Raw genomic sequence first — 19,761 nt, forward strand, 5'->3', positions numbered from 1 at the left:
TGCCCCATCCTCAGCCTCACCTGCACAGTGTGCATACTGCCATACATCAACTGCCCCAGGAAACAAGATGCCCCATCCTCAGCCTCACCTGCACAGTGTGCATACTGCCATACATCAACTGCCCCAAGAAACAAGATGCCCCATCCTCAGCCTCACCTGCACAGTGTGCATACTGCCATACATCAACTGCCCCAGGAAACAAGATGCCCCATCCTCAGCCTCACCTGCACAGTGTGCATACTGCCATACATCAACTGCCCCAGGAAACAAGATGCCCCATCCTCAGCCTCACCTGTACAGTGTGCAGACATCAACTGCCCCATGAAGTAGGGTGCACCATCCTTATCCTCACCTGCACAGTGTGCTTACTGTCATACATCAATTGCCCCATGAAGAAAGGTGCACTATCCTTATCCTCACCTGCACAGTGTGCTTACTGTCATACATCAATTGCCCCATGAAGAAAGGTGCACTATCCTTATCCTCACCTGAACAGTGTGCTTACTGTCATACATCAATTGCCCCATGAAGAAAGGTGCACTATCCTTATCCTCACCTGCACAGTGTGCTTACTGTCATACATCAATTGCCCCATGAAGAAAGGTGCACTATCCTTATCCTCACCTGCACAGTGTGCTTACTGTCATACATCAATTGCCCCATGGAGAAAAGTGTACCATCCTCAGCTTTGCCCGCACAGTCTGCACACACCAACTGCCCCATTAAAGGGAATCTGTCATCCCTTTTTTGAGATATCATATAATGATATCATTCAATTGTGTGTCACATAAGGATTCTCTTAGTACTTTTGCTTCCCCCTGACCCCGCACCTTTCATGCATAAATACCTTGTTTATATCGGTTCAGATGTATGTAAACTGCCACGGTCCGGTCCGATGGGCGGGGCTTATTCACCTGCTCCCCCTCCCTGTCTTGCGCTACACAAGAAGAAATGTGTAGAACAAGAGAGGGAGGGGGGTTGCAGGTGAATAAGCCCCGCCCATCGGACCGGACCGCGGCAGTTTACATACATCTGAACCGATATAAAAAAGGTATTTATGCATGAAAGGTGCGGGGTCAGGGGGAAGCAAAAGTACTAAGAGAATCCTTATGTGTCACACAAATGAATGATATCATTATATGATATCTCAAAAAGGGGTGACAGATTCCCTTTAAGCAAGGTGTACCATCCACAATCTTACCTGCAGTGTGCATATTGTCATACATCAACTGCCCCATCTTTAGACACACCTACACATTGAGCATACACCAACTGGCCCATGAAGCAAGGTGTACCATCTTCAGCCTCACCTGCACAGTGTGCATACTGTCAAACACCAACTGGCCCATGAAGCAAGGTGTACCATCTTCAGCCTCACCTGTACAGTGTGCATACTGTCATACACCAACTGGCAAATGAAGCAAGGTGTACCATCTTCAGCCTCACCTGTACAGTGTGCATACTGTCATACACCAACTGGCCCATGAAGCAAGGTGTACCATATTTGGACTCCTCTATATGGTTAACGCATAGGTCTTTTACCCACTGCAGCTGGCATAAATACAGGCTGGTGACTCCAAATCTAGTGATAGTTTCTCTTTAAAGATTTATGACTCAAGATGACTTAGAACCTATTGCAATGAGTGAAGGCTGGATCCAGAAACCTGGGTCTATGTCATTTTAATGACACTACATGCAAATGACCAGAATCCTCCTTCAGTTTTTAAGGCATGTTCACACATACACCAGGTATAATGAGTGACACAATAATATACTGCATTTCCTGTTCCACTAAAAGGCTACTAAAACTCTTATGGCACAGGTCTGCACATGTGGTCGTCCATGCTGGGAATTTAAGTTTGACAGCTATTCATCTTACAATATTCATTTATTTTACAGCAGGTGGAGAGTAGCAGGCTTTATACCAAAGGCCTTGTGCACACATTGCTGACTTCACACATGCACTTTTCTCCTTCCCCATTTCTTGGGTGAAGGAGTTATTGGTCATCTGTAACCAAGCCATAGACTGAGCAGAGATTGCAGCCTAAGGTGTCCTTGCACTCACTCATCCCATAAATATTTTCCCCCTTAGAAATAATTATTGGGGTTATCCTGTGAAAACATTCCCATACCAAGTGTTAGTTATAGGTGTTTCAAAGTAATCTGCAGTGTTTCTTGTCTAAAAATACCTTTTCTTTCTACTTCTTTTTATTATTGTTCCATGCAGTTCCCTTGGATCTGCTGGGGGTACCCTCTGGGCAAAATCAGTGTCCTTCCCCATCTGGCAGCTGACAATATGGCCCCTTTTCAGGCTGAATTCACACATATCCTTATTATATAGTATATGCTTGGGCGCAATATCCTACCTGACCACGGTGTCATGGTCAGAACAAACAGCCTCCTAGCCTTTTATGAGGCCGCTGGATCAGAAGACATGCGAGCAGGCTGGGTATTTCACTCAGAGCATGCCCTATATGATACAGACCTGTGACTCCAGCCTTACTTCCCTTGCAGATGGCGTCTTCTCAGCTATACTGCTATGTGCTATGGAGGCTCTGCTCCCTCTCACAAGCAGGCACTAACCACAGTCCTGTCTGTAGGTAAAAAACTGAAACAACGCTGTCAGTAATCTTTGGCACGGCCACTAAAACATGTGATACCAAGCTTGAGATGATTTTTTTTTTTGCAGAATGTGACAAAATATCCTGATGGATGCAAGGCAGGCCTGTGTGCACTTCACTCAATGAAACAAGCAATTCACCTAATTAATGGAAACAGCCCGTGAGCACAAGACAGAGAAAACTGTTCATTAATTATTTAATAAATTATCAAATGAAGCTGCTTTGAAGACACAGGGAAAAGTGTTGGCAGGGTTGTACCTGAAGGAGCTGTTTGATAAAAATTAAGATTGGAAAATAGTTAAGTGAGAAGTCACAGGCTACTATGGAAGTAGAAGGCTATGTGCACACGCTGCGGTTTATGCTGCGGATCTGCAGCAGTTCTGCAGACAGTGTACAGTAGCATGTAAATCTATGTGATTTACAATCTGCTGTACACATGCTGCGGATTGGTCTGCGGATCCGCAGGTAAAATGACCTGCAGCTCTACCTGCAGATTGGCCTGCGGTTTATCATCTCTACAATGGAGGAGATGGTAAACCGCAACAGAATCCGCAGAAAAGAATTGACATGTCATTTCTTTCTGCGGATTCAAAACGGCAGCTTTTCCGCAGTTAAAAATCCGCAGCGTGTGCACAGCAGAATGTAAATCCCATAGGATAACATGCTACAGTATACTGTCTGCAGAACTGCTGCAGTTCTGCAGCGGCCAAAACCGCAGCAAAAACCGCAGCGTGTGCACATAGCCTAATAGTGGTGTGCTGACCTGCCCACTGACTCACCTACTGATGACAGAGCTGAACTTGATGGATATAGTGAGGCAATGAGTGAGGTGGTTTCCCAGCAGCACAGAGTATTTTAGAAGAAGCATTGCTACAGTTTGATTTCCACCCGGGTCAATAATGTATATGCACAGCACTCTGCCGCCTACGTCACTCAGCACCAGCCAGTCCCAATGCAGCAGTACCATAGTGTAATGACGAGTAAAGCACACACATACTTAATACATTGAATGTCCTCTATAAGCCCAGACATCCATAAATCCAGTTTGACTCTATACATATTCATACTCTCAATAACGCGGTTATACATCGTCAACACAAAGAGTAATGTAAAAGCACATCAAATAATTAAATGTTCGACAGCAACCATAGAAACACCACAAAAGTCATCCAGATATAAAGACCTGTAAATCCACCAATACAAAGAATCTGACCGCTCATTACCAAAAGGGGCCCGGTGACCCTTGTAGGATTAATCATAAAATGCACACCGTCCATACAGCGTGTTACAGGACAACCTATGATACAGTGTGCGCTGGTGCCAAGTACTGGATAAGAACCATGTCCTACCTCTATCAGGAAGTCCCCAGTCCTCAGGCCGGCTTGCCAAGCCACTCCATCCTCATCCACAGATTCAAGGTACTGCAGCGCAGGGAAGGCAGGTGTAGGGTTAAATTCCTCAATAGGAGTATCCGCTGGAGGGGAAATATACGGGACAGCAGTTCAACCAAAGCATCCGGAATATAGGCAAAAACTCTGCAAAATGTTACAATGTTCACACTGGAATTGTGGGATGATACGTTCACACAACCTCTAAGGTGTGTCCACACAGGGAGTATATGCCGTGAATAATCAGTGTTTACCGACCTATCTGCTGGTGCACAGTATATTTAAGTGAATCTTCTCAGATTTCTCAGTACAGAAGTAACTAGTGGAGAGGATAACCTTTCTGGAAGCAGAGAGATAAACGGAGTTCCTTCTACTCTTCCATGACCAGGTTCTCTGCATATCTTAGGCCTCCTTCACACATCTATATTTCCAGTACATGTGATGACCATTTTTTTCACAGATACTACACATACCCATTATACTCTATGGTGCTATGCACATGTCCATTTATTTCCGGCGGCACAAAGGACAAGGGCCAATGCAAGTCTTTGGCTCTGTGAAAAAAAACACATACAGTTCGCTGATGGCATCAGTGTACTCACCGTGCGCCCTCCGTGTTTAAACATTGCAAAGTATAGGAGAAGCTTTGTCATTCACTTCTTTCTTTATCCATACTAGAAAAACACTGATGACACTGATGGTAAAAGATGACACACAGCTGTCACGCTGATGGAAAACACTGATGACACCGTTACTGTCTTTTCACGGACGTGTTTTAGGCTATGTGCACACGTTGCGGATTCCACTGCGTTTTTTTCCATGCGGAAACGCAGGTAAAACCGCAGGTAAAGTGACCTGCGGTTTTCCTGCGTTTTGGTCTGCGGTTTTGCCCTGCGGTTTCACACCTCTACTATGGTAGAGGTATGAAACTGCTGCGGAAACCGCACAAACAATTGACATGCTGCGGTTTGTAAACCGCAGCAAAACCGCGCGGAAAAAACCGCACCGTCAGCACAGCGTTTTTGAAACCCCATAGGGTTTCATTGTACTGTACTTGGTCAGCGGAACTGCACCGTGTGCACACAGCCTTATACAGACGTGTGATGGAGGCCTAAGTCTGGGTGCGCTCTGACCGCTGGCTAGTGTCGCCATACATCCCGTGGAACTTACCGTTTGTTTAATCTAAACACTATTTTTTACTCGTGATGCTGGACAACCACTCAGAGGTTGGATCACTCCTTACAAGGCTGACAGTAGCCATAGCTTGGATACAACCATTGCGCAAAAAAACCCTCACATTGTATGCTTTTTATTCTGCGCACACACCGTGCATTATTTCATACAGGGGGATGATGCAATAGGGAGATAGAAAAGCCGTAATGAGTCAAGAGGCAGCTGTTGCACCGAACATAACTGGTATAAGTCAGTGATATGTAGAGGAAATACGAGGATCTTGCTGCAAAATGAACTGTATTGTTCCTGACTGTGATGTATTTCTTAGCCCACCTAAATAGAGAACGAAGGTCTAAATACAACCAATGGATCAGAGAAGCACCCCACCCCGGGCACTGTAACAGTTACACCTGTGCATAGCCCCCCGGCACCTGCCCTCCTACATGCCCCTCATTACTGCTAGTTAGCATTAGTTTGCATAAAGTGTGTCCTACCCACAATTCGCAGCAGGGGCTTGTACTCCTGTCAACACAATTATCATCAAATACAGAGTTATTATATAAAAAAAAAAACATGTTGACCCCCCAAAACTTTATTTGGCGTTTCCTAATTTACACTCATCTTCCCCTCTGGCAAATATAAGATGCCTAACGTATTTGCATATTGTCATGTGCAGGGCGTAGAGCATCGCTAATCACTAATCCCAAAGTCTTGTCAGGCTGGGGGAGGATCCTGTGTGTGACGGCAGTCAGCAGCGCTGCGGGGATACTATAATGGAAGGCGAGCCTTTAAATAGACGCAATATGCTAATGCACACGGTGGAAATAACGGCTTTACCCTATCGAAGGGATATAAAGGGGATGAATGGGGTTGAAATCAGCTTGGGTCCTTCCAAAAATTAGGAAGGGGAGGGGCAGCTTGCCAGGAAACTCATGCAACTTATTACAGTCCATCGTGGAAGGTGTCGGAGCGGTGTAAGATGCTTTATACCCTTCGTACAGCCGCTATCTGAGATATGTGCAAGAAGCATGGTGGAAATGCCAGGGCACGCATTATTTGTATATCAAACAAGAAGCGTCTGCCGCTTGGGTTAACCCTTTGCGTGCAGAGCCAGAAACACTTGCTGCACCCCCTCCTCCCTGAAGCAGGCGCAGATCCTGGACGGTTAATTGAGGCTTGCAAAAGTTTTGCATGTTTATCCAGCGTTGTATGAAGGTAGAGGATTGACCACAGAGCATGTTCATGTATGTAAGCATGAGGTACGATTGTGCCGAGTGGAAAAGCAGGGGGAGAACTGTGTTGTCTAGCAACTGGGAGCACCAAGAATAATTCTCGTTAAATTCCAGGCACGACGAAAAACACACGCATACACGTTACCTGGCACTGCCATGGATGCCTCTTACCTTTTGCCCCTCTGAGTACGAATCCGAAGCCTTCATTATCCTTTTTCTGGAGAACCACGGTCTTCTCTTCGATAATGCAGTCACTGTGGGGAGAATTTCGAGCATAACGACCATTATTACAGCCTCTCATCATCACGGCTGCAGTTGCTCTTCGAGAATACATGTTCATCATCATCATTGTCAAACCCAATTAATCAGATGGCATTGTAGGTGCCAAACGTGGCATCAAAAGTCAAGGAGAGAGTATGCAAAAACATTAAGAAAAAAGAAAAGAAATAAAAATTAAAAAAAAAAAAAAAAACAACAACTACACAGCAGGACCCCTACTACATGGCAGAATGCAAGAGCTGTGAGGGGAGGAGAGCTTGCAGCAGACAGAGGTAGGAAACCGGCATGCTGATCCTTCCTATGTACAAATGGCTCGGGGAGCGTGTGATCATGTCAGCTGTGTGCGAGACGGAAACTACCCACAAGAACTGAAGAACAATCCCTTAATAAACTCTTCGGCTATGGATCCACCAGGGTCCTTTTCCAAAATCCAACAACACCCAGCCAAAAATCAGGTGGCATCATGAAGAGAGGTTTTTTTGGGGGTTCTGCTTTTAGTCCAAGCCAGCCAAAGGCACATATATGAAGTCACAGGAGAGAGCCTTGCATCAAACCCCCATTTCTAGTCTTATTAAATCTTGCATCCTGTAAGGATCCCACATGATCATGTGACTGCCAGGAATGCTAGCGACGAGTAGCTCCGCGTCATCCGGTGCAAATTTCCCCGGTGTCAGGAAAACTGCATCATCTCAGTAGTAGAGCAGGGTAACCGCTCTATTCCAAGGGGATGGAGGAGGGGGCATTAATAGCAAAAATAATCCCAGCCTCTATTGATCACTACTGTAAGGCTACCACCATTGTGACAGCTGCTTGCTGCACTAGAATTAACCCCTTAGTGAGAAAAGTCAGACAGAGCGTCATACAGATGCTGAGAAATGTAAAGTCTGTAGAAAGGATGCCCGCCTGGTACCTTGTCAGACAGTGACCCCTCCAGGAGCAGAGATCATCCCCATCACTACAAACTGCATTGCAGAAAGTCTTAAAGCATTACTGTCGGAAATGCAAAGATCTGGGATCAGACTGAAGAAGGAGGAATGCCCTTGCAGTGTGGACGTCTGCCCCAGGTTCGGAGCTGATGCAGATTGCCTCCCCCTTTACCTCATATGACCCTTTTCATTTAAGAAGGTAATGAGTGGCATCTCAGCTGTTAGAGATTTAGGAACCACAGCGGTGATGGTGACGGGTACAGGAGCTGCACTGGGCACCCTGCTGGTACTGACTCAGGGATGAGTGACGTCACTGGGGCAAAGAGGGAACTGTGCGAGGATGAAGCGGCGGCTGCAAGACACAGGTCCCGCATCCTGCACACTCACATGAATACAGATGAGCTCCCTCCACTACCTGGATGGCGAGATTAATACTATGGGGACAGAAATCAATCCACAAGAACCTCAGACTTTATTCTGCCTTCAGTTTATGAAAAAGCTCAAATGGGACTGGAAATAAAAGATGTAGTATATTAAATGATGTATGCTGTCATATGCCCAAATACTGCACATATAATATGATACTGGGCAAAGCTAAGCATCTATCAACTTCTGTACAGACGGCATGATTCAGGGGTAGCATTCACACAGGGGCATCTTCCCACTTGGCATTTCCGCTGTGGACACCCTGCAGTGGTATCTACTGCTCCGGATTTCTATGTGGACATGCACCAACATCTGAAGGATAAATTGACAAGTCCACAGAGCTGCTCAATTTGCTCTGTGTAAAAGCTGTATGGATGACTCACTGCCTTTTTGGTAAGTGGGAACACACCAAAAAAGAGCAAAATATTCATAGAATAACCCAGAAAAACATCTAAAGAAAAGCAGGCCCTGTGTGTCGCAGTATTGTAGTTTCAGCCAAAAAGAATTTAAAAAAAAAAATCAAAAGCCTTGCATGATCCATAAGTTATTGGCCGCAATGTTCTATGGGTTGAGGAAGATTTCTCATACAATCTGCTTGGTGTAAAAGTAAAATCATCTTTCCATAGTAAGAACATCACAACATCTTAAAGTCAAACACGGTGATTTAGTATAGTAGTAATGTAACATGGAGCAGATTCTTAGACAGGAAAACTTTGAATTTCGCTCAATTTTCACTCCAAAATTCATCAAAAATATTCCGTGTATACAAACCACCAGAGACCCTAGATAAAAGTTGTCTGAACCTGTTGGTTTTGGCCGCCCAGGTGTTTTGGGGCCTCCTGACTCTTCCATAACAGATTATGCTGAATTTCTAGGGCTGATACTTTTTTTAGACAATGAGACAAATCTCTGCCAGAAGAGAAAGGAGGAGGACAGCGGAATCTGGCAAAGGTTCTGTCAACCATCACTAGGCCAACAGCTATCTCCCCTGACTCTCCATATGAAGGAATGCCTGCTCTGACAAGCACTACTGTGTTCGCTGTCTTGTACATCCACTTATGCTCCGGCTGTAACGGGCCTGTTTTTGCTACAGAGGTCTCTGAACACCTCTAGTGTTGTGGGCATGCCAAGTACTTAAAAGAAGGATCAGTTTACGGATGACATAACCGGTGACCATCCATTATGATCCATTTCCTAGGGACTTCAAATTTTAAAAATGGATCCGGTTACTATGTTCTGTTTTGTTTGTTTGTTTTTTTTTGTCAAGGACAAAAAAATTTGTGTACGTTACTTTTTTTTTTATTCAGCTGAAAAACAAATATCAGCGGGATTACCATCCAACCCCGGTGATATTTTAAGACATTTGCGTGTCCAATCAAGTGAATGGGCTCCTGTACTGGAATGTTTTATTTCTATAATTGTCATCCAGAAACAGAAATAACCACTGGACATGTGAACATAAATGATAGCACTCGCAGAGGCTGAAGCTGGAACAGACTCCGTTCCCCTTCTGTCCAGTCTATAGAGTTATCAGTGATGGACTGATAGCAGACGTGTTGCTGATGCTGATACATTGTAGTAAATTCAGGAAGAAAGAGAATGGCGTTGCTGATTTACTTAGCTGACAGTTCCTTTGGTAAAGAGTATTAGGTCTCATACACACGTCGTCTTCTAGCTCCCTACAACCATACAGTATGACCCCCACAGAAGTATATGCATATACAGAGCCCCTAGGGGCTAAAAAAGCAGAATACTCCCTCAAGTGACCCCATTTTGGAAATTATACCCCTTTGGGAATTTATCTACAGGTATAGTGATGACTTTGACTTCATGCATGGGTGTTTTCCAGAAAAAAAGCAGCATTGGATGTTGTTACTAAAAATTGCAAACTGCCATTGTAGTGACCAGTACATTATAGTGACCAGTACATTGTAGTGACCAGTACATTGTAGTGACCAGTACATTATGCCCAGTTCATGCTTCTGGAGACAGGCACCCGTCAATTAGGCGGGATCTCATGACTACAGATATGCCAAACATGTGAGCGCTATATGTGGTTTAGACACACTGGGGCTTAGAAGGGAGGGAGGCATTTAGATTTGGTAGTGCAGAATTTGCTGAATTTCTTTTGAGGGGCGAGGAGCCATTTTGCTTTTCTAGAGCCTTTGGCTACTAGTAACGTGGAAGCCCCTATATTTCCGCTAACAGAAGACGGACCTGAGTGGAGACTTGCTTTTTTTGTGCATTGAGTTAAAGCTTTTATTGGAAACATTTTACATAACGTTTGGGACCACATTTATCCGGCACGCTACGCTGAGCATTTACTTAGCGGTTTCCATCTAAATATTCGAGTAACGTGATTTAGATAAAACCCCCGAGGGATCCATTCACTATAATGAGGCAGCAGAGTTACTCTGGACTCCATTTGGCCTCTGTGTTCTTTTCAGAAGTGCACAAAACTGTAGCCGATGCCACTTTCAAGCTCATCTAAAAAGACGGACACCGTCAGATCACAGGTCAGACGGTGTCCACAGTGCCTCCATCTGCCTCATTATAGGGAATCTTCCACCAGAGGTTCCGAGTGAATCATGTATTTATGTTAACCCCGATGTAAGTGATCAGCTCTTAGCCGGTGCTCACAAGCCAACTTCCCTGAAGGACCTGCAGCTATCTTGCGGCCTGGGGTCTCCATGGAGGCCATCAGGACAAGGGGGTAGAAATGCGTTGTACTGATGGGGCACACAGGGAGTCTCGTCCCTGCGCGATGCTCCTCGATGTTGTTGTCACTATTGACAGCGGCATCAGAGAGGTTAAATGCCTGCGATCGGTGCTAGCACTGATCGTGGGGGTTGCTGCAAAATGTCAGCTCTCTCAGAGCTGATATCCGCATCCGATCGCCGCGGCGCTCAGCGTGAGGATGCACAATCAATGCGCCGTACATATACTGCTCTTTCCAGAAACGCTGCTCTCGCAGAGCACTATATGTATGGCACATGCCGGGAAGGGGTTAATGACCAGGTCAAATGTTTGAAATCTGACCATTGTCACATTATGTAGTAATAATTCTATAACGCTTCAACATATCCTAGTGATTCTGAGATTGTTTTTTTTGTAACACATTATACTTTATGATAATGGTAAACTTAGGTTGATATGATTGTGTTTATAAAAATATCAAAAATGTAAAAAAAATTTTTTTGCAATTTTCAAACTTTCAATGATTATTCCTTAACTCCAGATAGTCATATCACACAAAAACAATAGTACATAACATTTTCCTCATGTCTGCTATGCATCAGCACAATTTGTAAAATGTTGTTTTATTTTGGTTGAAGTAATCCTGATGCCAGCATAGTGAACGAGAAACCTGAAGTGTCATGCACACGTTGAGTATTTTTGGTGCAGGAAATAATCTGCAGAATGTCAATTCTCTGTGCGTTTTTGACAAAGTTTTTCACCATTGACCACACTCACATCAGTCGAAAAACACAGGGAAAAAAAAAACAAAAACTGCGAAGAGATGCAGAAATGGTGCAGAAATGTCTGCATCTATTTACTCAATGTGTGCACATAGCCTTACTCAACTACTGGATCATCACCACTCTCCTGCACTATCGCCTGTGGCCCCTGCTGATCTCATTTTTTTTTATTTCTGGTGATGGATGGTTACGTGACTGCTGCAGCTAATCAGGCACTGCTACAACTTTTCTTCCAGCTCGGACAAAACACCAAGGTTGCAATCAATCACAGGTCACGGTTGTCCTCGGTCAGAAGGAAGGAGACCAGCAAAGGAGATGGGCACAGTGAGGAGGAATGGTCAGGGTCCGTTAGGGGAGTATTGTCCTTTTTTAATTAGAGACCAACATTGGCCCGTTAGTAAAATTAATAAAGTAATGGACAATCCCTTTAGAGGAACACAGTCCGATCCAATCAATGATACTGGAGTCTTCTTTTGTAGCACTGCAATCTCTAGGGCCCAATCAGGCATAGGGGTCAGGTGTGATGATATCTCTACACGCCAGTGTGCTAGAATATATTTATATACACTATATAATGAAGTATAGACTTGAAAATTAAGATATGATCACACTGGGTGCAATTCTCACCTATAGTATTTCTCCTATAGACCCCCCCCCCCCGAGCCCGTAGTAAATTCTACTTGTGCAATCGCTAAAGCTACACCACTAATTGACAAGTATAAACCATTGATTATAGAACAAGTGCAAGCTTTTTACAGGCAAATCAATGATTAGCCTTATACCAGGATCCTTCTACTACAACGGATGATCATCAGTCTGTGTCTAAGCCCAGCCATCCAAAACACAAGCCGCGGAGACACCATCACATGTTTCTCAACGCAAGCAATGACTAGCCAGGTCTTTCCCCAGGAAGGAACAACCACGGGAAGGGCAGTCTCCAATGAAGGAAACCACCTATGCCAAATCATGGTATCCATCCACAGACAGCTGTTTCAGGGTATTGCCCCTCATCAGTGTGGAGTAGGAAACTGGCTAGTAGGAGCAATCAATGCCTAGTAAAAGACTGTGAAAAATGAGGATGAATGAACTCATGGAGATCAACATCCAACACTGCGGAGACACCATCACATGTTTCTCAACGCAGTGATTCTAGAGCAATGCCCCCAGTCTTTTACTAGGCATTGCTCCTACTAGCCAGTTTCCTACTCCACACTGATGAGGGGCAATACCCCGAAACAGCTGTCTGTGGATGGATACCATGTTTTGGCATAGGTGGTTTCCTTCATTGGAGACTGCCCTTCCCGTGGTTGTTCCTTCCCGGGGAAAGACCTGGCTAGTCATTGCTTGCATTGAGAAACATGTGATGGTGTCTCCGTGGCTTGTGTTTTGCATGTTTTTGCATATTTCCCATAAGGGATGGGGGCATTGCTCTAGAATCACTGCATTGAGAAACATGTGATGGTGTCTCCGCAGTGTTGGATGTTGATCTCCATGAGTTCATTCATCCTCATTTTTCACAGTCTTTTACTAGGCATTTTTCCTACTAGCCAGTTTCCTACTCCACACTGATGAGGGGCAATACCCCGAAACAGCTGTCTGTGGATGGATACCATGTTTTGGCCTAGGTGGTTTCCTTCATTGGAGACTGCCCTTCCCGTGGTTGTTCCTTCCCGGGGAAAGACCAGGCTAGTCATTGCTTGCGTTGAGAAACATGTGATGGTGTCTCCGCAGTGTTGGATGTTGATCTCCATGAGTTCATTAATTCTAAGCCCAGCCATCTTCATCCCCAGCCGCACAGCACGTGTGTCTTGGAAAAGTCTCTTATGCTTCAGCGCAATAATATAATGACGCCACGAGTCCACGCAGTGTGTCAAATCTGCAAACAAAATGCTACAACCTAAAGGGCAACAGACGAGAACGTGCTGGTTAAGAGAGTGCAAAAACGAGCACATCATCTAGATGAAGATCCGTCCCCTCCCCGTCATGCAGATCTGCTCCATTATATGCACTGACATATCACTTGCCCTAGCAGCGATACACGGAATATTATTATTCCTACGGTTTCCAACTCTGCTACCGTCATGTTTCCCATAGGTGCCCTCTTATCTGAACAATCATCTTCAGTAATTATGGAGAATGAAATAAATGACAGATGAGGAAGCCAACAAACCCTTCCTGCCGCCCAATTAATTCTGTACTAAGGGCTTGTTCAAGTATATTGATGCAGATGGTAGACGAACATTAACTACGGGCTGCGAGTGCATGATGGTCAATGTGATCTGTATGGCAGATACAGCATATCGCAAAAATAAGCGTTCTGCTCCCCCATATGCATCGGGCAGAACGTAAAATGTCATTTATGTGTCATAGTTACTTTACCAAGTGATTGATAGTCGTCTTCATGTAGGAGCTTTACTCCTGGCCTCATGCCCTCTGATGTGGTTGCATGGAGAAAACAAAAGGCCTACAGGGCATAACGCCGGTCGCACGTTGCAAAGGCTTGTTGCAGTTACAATGTAAGGGATACATCTTATGTCCAGGGATACATCTTATGTCCAGGGATACATCTTATGTCCTGGCATCATATTAGAGCCCAAGGTGCAATATTTCGGTCACCGCTTGTTTTACTTCCTGAATCTGGGGAAGCTGCAAGTGACATCAGGAAGGAAAATGTGAATATTACAGCTTGTTACCGGACACATCAGGCGATTAACTTTTTTTTTTTTCATGTTATCAACCCCCTCCCCAATCACAGCCAATTACTGATATCTCCTCAACCTGAAAGAAAGATGTATGAACTTTTTTCAAGTCATCATCACCCACAACAATGATGCAGCAACTTTTTTTCATGTCATCACCCCCGTCACTGACATCTTCCTGCCCCGTATGGCCTCGGGTCACCCTTAATGGACAATGTCTGAACTTTTTTTCATGTTCTCACCCCCTCGTCAATCACAGTCTGTTCCTGGAATTTCACCATCCTGCAAACACTCAGACAACCCTAAAAGGATTATGAAGCAACTTTTTTCATGGCAGCAAGTCCCTCACCAAGCAAAGACTGTTGCTGACATCTCCTCTATTATACAACCTCCAAAGACTCAACTGGGCTCATACAGAACATATTACCACCCTTCCTAAATAAAATTAGGTCTTTCAAAAACGACCATAAAGAGCAATAATTAACCCCTTAGTGACAGGGCCAATTTGGTACTTAATGACCAAGCCAATTTTTACAAATCTGACCACTGTCACTTTATGAGATTATAATCCTGGAACGCTTTTACGGATCCCACTGATTCTGAGACTGTTTCATTGTGACATATTGTACTTCCTGTTAATGGTAAAAATTCTTCGCTATAACTTGCGTTTATTTATGAAAAAAATGGAAATTTGGCAAAAATTTTGAAAATTTTGCAATTTTCAAACTTTTAATTTTTGTGCCCTTAAATCAGAGAAGGGAGGGAACACAGTTTGTCTTTTAGAACGCAAAATTGTCTGGAATCAATGGCGGGCGCTATGTCGCATTTGGAGACCCCCTGATGTACCTAAACAATAGAAAACCCCCAATTCTAACTCCAACCCTAACATAGCCCTAGCCCCAAACCTAAATCCAACACAGCCCTAACCCCAACCAAACCCTGAATCTAACCCTAACCCCAACCCCAACCATAGCCCCAACCATAACCCTAACGGAAAAAAATACATTTTTTTTTATTATTTTTCCTAAGGGGGTGATAAAGGGGAGTTTGAGTTACTATTTTTTTTAATATTTTGATCACTGTGATAGGGTCTATCACAGTGATCAAAATGAACCAATAGGAGAAATCTCCTTTTGTTGTCGGGTGCTGGCCGGCAGATCTCAGTGGGCGCACTGCGCGTGCGCCCACCATTTTTGTTCCCTGAAGACAACGCCGAGGGCCGGGGGACATGGTGGCCCCAGGACAGCAAATCATTTCAGCTCTCATTTTAAATGGCTTTTCCGAAAGAAAGGACGCAACATGACTGAGCGCTACTCTACTTCTATCTTTCCTTCCATAATTTTAAAAATCTCCTTCTATTGTTCTATTGAAATGAACTGAGTATAATGACAAACTAAGCTCTGCAGGGGTTAATTCATGAGACAACACACAGAAGTAAAGTCTTTAAAAGGTACATAATGACTGTGAAATGATGTAAATACATGGACAAAGCATAATATGGTGTTTTTCTTTAGTTAATTACAGATGTAGCTTATCAGGGTGCAGAAAGTTAACTTAAATGGAAACTGGACTTTCATCAAACTTTGCATGATAGTACGTGCAAGAATAACAAAGGGGATTGGAAGAGAGGAACGAAGCAGAGGCAGAAACAGAAGGATTACACTGAGCTTTCTAACTAGTCTTTAACCTCACCAGAGAGCTGGATTCATATCTACATATCTCCAAAAAAAACAGTTTAAAATGCAGGATACAAGTCATATAATGACGAGATATAGTGTTATTCCTATGTACACACAGGACAGCTCGTACTGAATACTTACTAGAAAGAACGCAACCCTTCAACAAAACAAAGCTAAAGAATGTATGTTAGGTTTGATATTACATTATTCCTCCGGGATATCTTTCTGCCTTGTGATAGGAATGGCTACATCTGTAGGTCTTATACATTTTCCAGTCCCATGCTACACGTATAAATGCTCACTACAGATAAACCTGAATGTGCTGTATGAGAAATTGTTGTGCCAGACAGAAGACAGACATCATAGAGATAGCAAAGGTCGGAAATAACACAATATGTTAGATAACAGGAGAGAAAACAAATTACACAGCGATCATGACTGAGGGCCTGCAGCTAGAAGAACACATGAAATAAGCTACCCGAAAACACACGAGTGAAGAAGGGAACGCACAAAACATTATTTAGGGACACATTAAACATGCAGACACAACATGCAGATAAAAAGGGTCAACTAATAGAGAAATAGGGCATTTATTTTTATGGTTTGAATTAAAGTGGACCCTAAATAAGGGTTAAATACAAAAGGCTACTCCATCTGAGAGCAGCATGATGTAGGGATGGGGACCCCGATTCCAGTGATATATCACTTACCGAGCTACTTGCTGTAGTTTTGTTAAAATCATAGCTTTACCTGCTGCAGACCTAGCAGTTCTCTGAATGCTGAGCTCTGTATAACCCCACCCACACTTCTGAATGTCAGTTCTCTTTGTACCCTGTGCATAGGCACAAAGCTTCCAATCAGTGGTGGGGTTATACAGTTGTGGCCAAAAGTTTTGACACCCCTGCAATTTTGTCAGATAATACTCAGTTTCTTCCTGAAAATGATTGCAAACACAAATTCTTTGTTATTATTATCTTCATTTAATTTGTCTTAAATGAAAAACACAAAAAGAATTGTCCTAAAGCCAAATTGGATATAATTCCACGCCAAACATAAAAAAGAGGGTGGACAAAAGTATTGGCACTGTTCGAAAAATCATGTGATGCTTCTCTAATTTGTGCAATTAACAGCACCTGTAACTTACCTGTGGCACCTAACAGGTGTTGGCAATAACTAAATCACACTTGCAGCCAGTTGACATGGATTAAAGTTGACTCAACCTCTGTCCTGTGTCCTTATGTGTACCACATTGAGCATGGAGAAAAGAAAGAAGACCAAAGAACTGTCTGAGGACTTGAGAAACCAAATTGTGTTGAAGCATGAGCAATCTCAAGGCTACAAGTCTATCTCCAAAGACCTGAATGTTCCTGTGTCTACCGTGCGCAGTGTCATCAAGAAGTTTAAAGCCCATGGCACTGTGGCTAACCTCCCTAGATGTGGACGGAAAAGAAAAATTGACAAGAGATTTCAACGCAAGATTGTGCGGACGTTGGATAAAGAACCTCGACTAACATCCAAACAAGTTCAAGCTGCCCTGCAGTCCGAGGGTACAACAGTGTCAACCCGTACTATCCGTCGGCGTCTGAATGAAAAGGGACAGTATGGTAGGAGACCCAGGAAGACCCCACTTCTTACCCCGAGACATAAAAAAGCCAGGCTGGAGTTTGCCAAAACTTACCTGAAAAAGCCTAAAACGCTTTGGAAGAATGTTCTCTGGTCAGATGAGACAAAAGTAGAGCTTTTTGGGCAAAGGCATCAACATAGAGTTTATAGGAGAAAAAAAGAGGCATTCAAAGAAAAAAAACACGGTCCCTACAGTCAAACATGGCGGAGGTTCCCTGATGTTTTGGGGTTGCTTTGCTGCCTCTGGCACTGGACTGCTTGACCGTGTGCATGGCATTATGAACTCTGAAGACTACCAACAAATTTTGCAGCATAATGTAGGGCCCAGTGTGAGAAGGCTGGGTCTCCCTCAGAGGTCATGGGTCTTCCAGCAGGACAATGACCCAAAATACACTTCAAAAAGCACTAGAAAATGGTTTGAGAGAAAGCACTGGAGACTTCTAAGGTGGCCAGCAATGAGTCCAGACCTGAATCCCATAGAACACCTGTGGAGAGATCTAAAAATGGCAGTTTGGAGAAGACACCCTTCTAATATCAGGGACCTGGAGCAGTTTGCCAAAGAAGAATGGTCTAACATTCCAGCAGAGCATTGTAAGAAACTCATTGATGGTTACCGGAAGCGGTTGCTCGCAGTTATTTTGGCTAAAGGTTGTGCAACAAAGTATTAGGCTGAGGGTGCCAATACTTTTGTCTGGCCCATTTTTGGAGTTTTGTGTGAAATTATCAATGTTTTGCTTTTTGCTTCATTCTCTTTTGTGTTTTTTCATTTAAGACAAATTAAATGAAGATAATACCAAAGAATTTGTGTTTGCAATCATTTTCAGGAAGAAACTGAGTATTATCTGTCAAAATTGCAGGGGTGTCAATACTTTTGGCCACAACTGTACATAACTCATGAATGTGGAGGACTTCAGGTTTACTAGTTCTCTAGTGATAATAGTCATGCTGAGAGTTTATCAATACTACAGCAAACAGCCCAGCAAGTGACACAATGCTGAAATCTGGATCTCTGTCTCTACATTACGTTGCTCTCCGATTAGGAGGCAAAAACCGGATGACAGATTCCCTTTAAATTAACAAGAGTGTACACCTAGTGAACAACATGGCACAGAAAAATGTAGTGGCGTTTGGATACCAGAGGGGGTAAAAATACCCCCATGCAAATAATTTACAAGTGCATCAGTGTTATGGATGAGTCACCGAAGGAGGAAAAAACAAAAATAATAGCTAAGTCCAGAAAACCAGAGACGTTGGAAGCTATCGGATTGCAGACCCCTGAACCTATCCACAACAACTAGCAGTAGCCGTGGGGGGTTCCTACGGTGCCCTAGACCCCTCGATCACAGCCGGAGAACTAAATTAGCCTAAAGACAGAAAGGGGAAATCTAAACTGCCCCAGAGCAGACGCCAAAGCAATAGGCAGCCCCCAACATATAATGACTGTGAAGCAAGATGAAAAACACTAACACAGATAGAAAGATAGGTTGAGCAAATGATGGGGCCCAAGCTAACTAAATAGGACAGGATAGAAAAGCTGCAATCCGCAAAAACCCTATCCAAAAATGAACCAACAGACTGATAGGAAAAACAGGCCCTGAAGTCGCTAGGCTTCAAAAAAACTACTCAGGTATATTCTGAAGACAGAGCCAGAGATCAACAGATCAGAGACAAAAATGGAATTCAGCTCACCCCCGGCCGGGGATGGCTGAACTCCAAAAAACAAGGCAAACAAAACCAGAACTAAAATGTTCAAAAGGCAGAGCAAAACTTAGCTCTGAGAAGCAGAAATCAGACTGGTCTCCAAGAATCCAGCAGGAAATCACCAGCAAGGCAGCAGGGCGTCGGCTGCCTTATATCCAGTCATCAGTTCCTGTGACCCAGTCATCATCTACCTGCTCAGCTGTTTGGTGATCAGCCTCACTACCTTCCTTCGCCAGAAGAGGGAGTTCATCAGACCTCACTGGTGAAGGGAAAAATGAACTCACAACACATCAGCTTGAGTAAATGTGAATAAGAAAACTTCAGACGCAGCTCCCTGTGTAGCCCAATGACCGGGAAACCCACTTTACAAGGCAAACTCAAAATAGGACCCCAGAACTTTCATTGTAAGAATCACTGGTGGTCTCATGAGTCAGATTCCCCTACAATGAATTAGTTACTTCACCTTCTATTTCTCCTGATATTGTCCAGTGACATGCCAGTTACAAACTGAAAGCCTGTGTCTCTGATAAACATG

At 43.8% G+C, this 19,761-nt stretch overlaps 1 protein-coding gene across 9 annotated transcripts in view; it reads right to left on the reverse strand.

Annotated features, from left to right (window-relative positions):
- The window catches only part of SHANK2 (SH3 and multiple ankyrin repeat domains 2), a 641,049-nt gene that overhangs the window by 184,124 nt on the left and 437,164 nt on the right, over positions 1–19,761 (reverse strand). For all 9 annotated transcript variants that reach the window (XM_073541767.1, XM_073541764.1, XM_073541768.1 and 6 more), the window contains 2 exons: positions 6,586–6,668; positions 3,971–4,095 (listed from right to left, as the gene is read on the reverse strand). In XM_073541767.1, coding sequence (XP_073397868.1) covers positions 3,971–4,095; positions 6,586–6,668 — 208 coding nt within the window. The remainder of the gene's footprint in view (positions 1–3,970; positions 4,096–6,585; positions 6,669–19,761) is intronic.

Source organism: Dendrobates tinctorius, unplaced genomic scaffold (assembly GCF_039654945.1).
Source record: "Dendrobates tinctorius isolate UK_male_01 unplaced genomic scaffold, ASM3965494v1 ptg000124l, whole genome shotgun sequence".
Taxonomy (NCBI): Eukaryota; Metazoa; Chordata; class Amphibia; order Anura; family Dendrobatidae; genus Dendrobates; species Dendrobates tinctorius.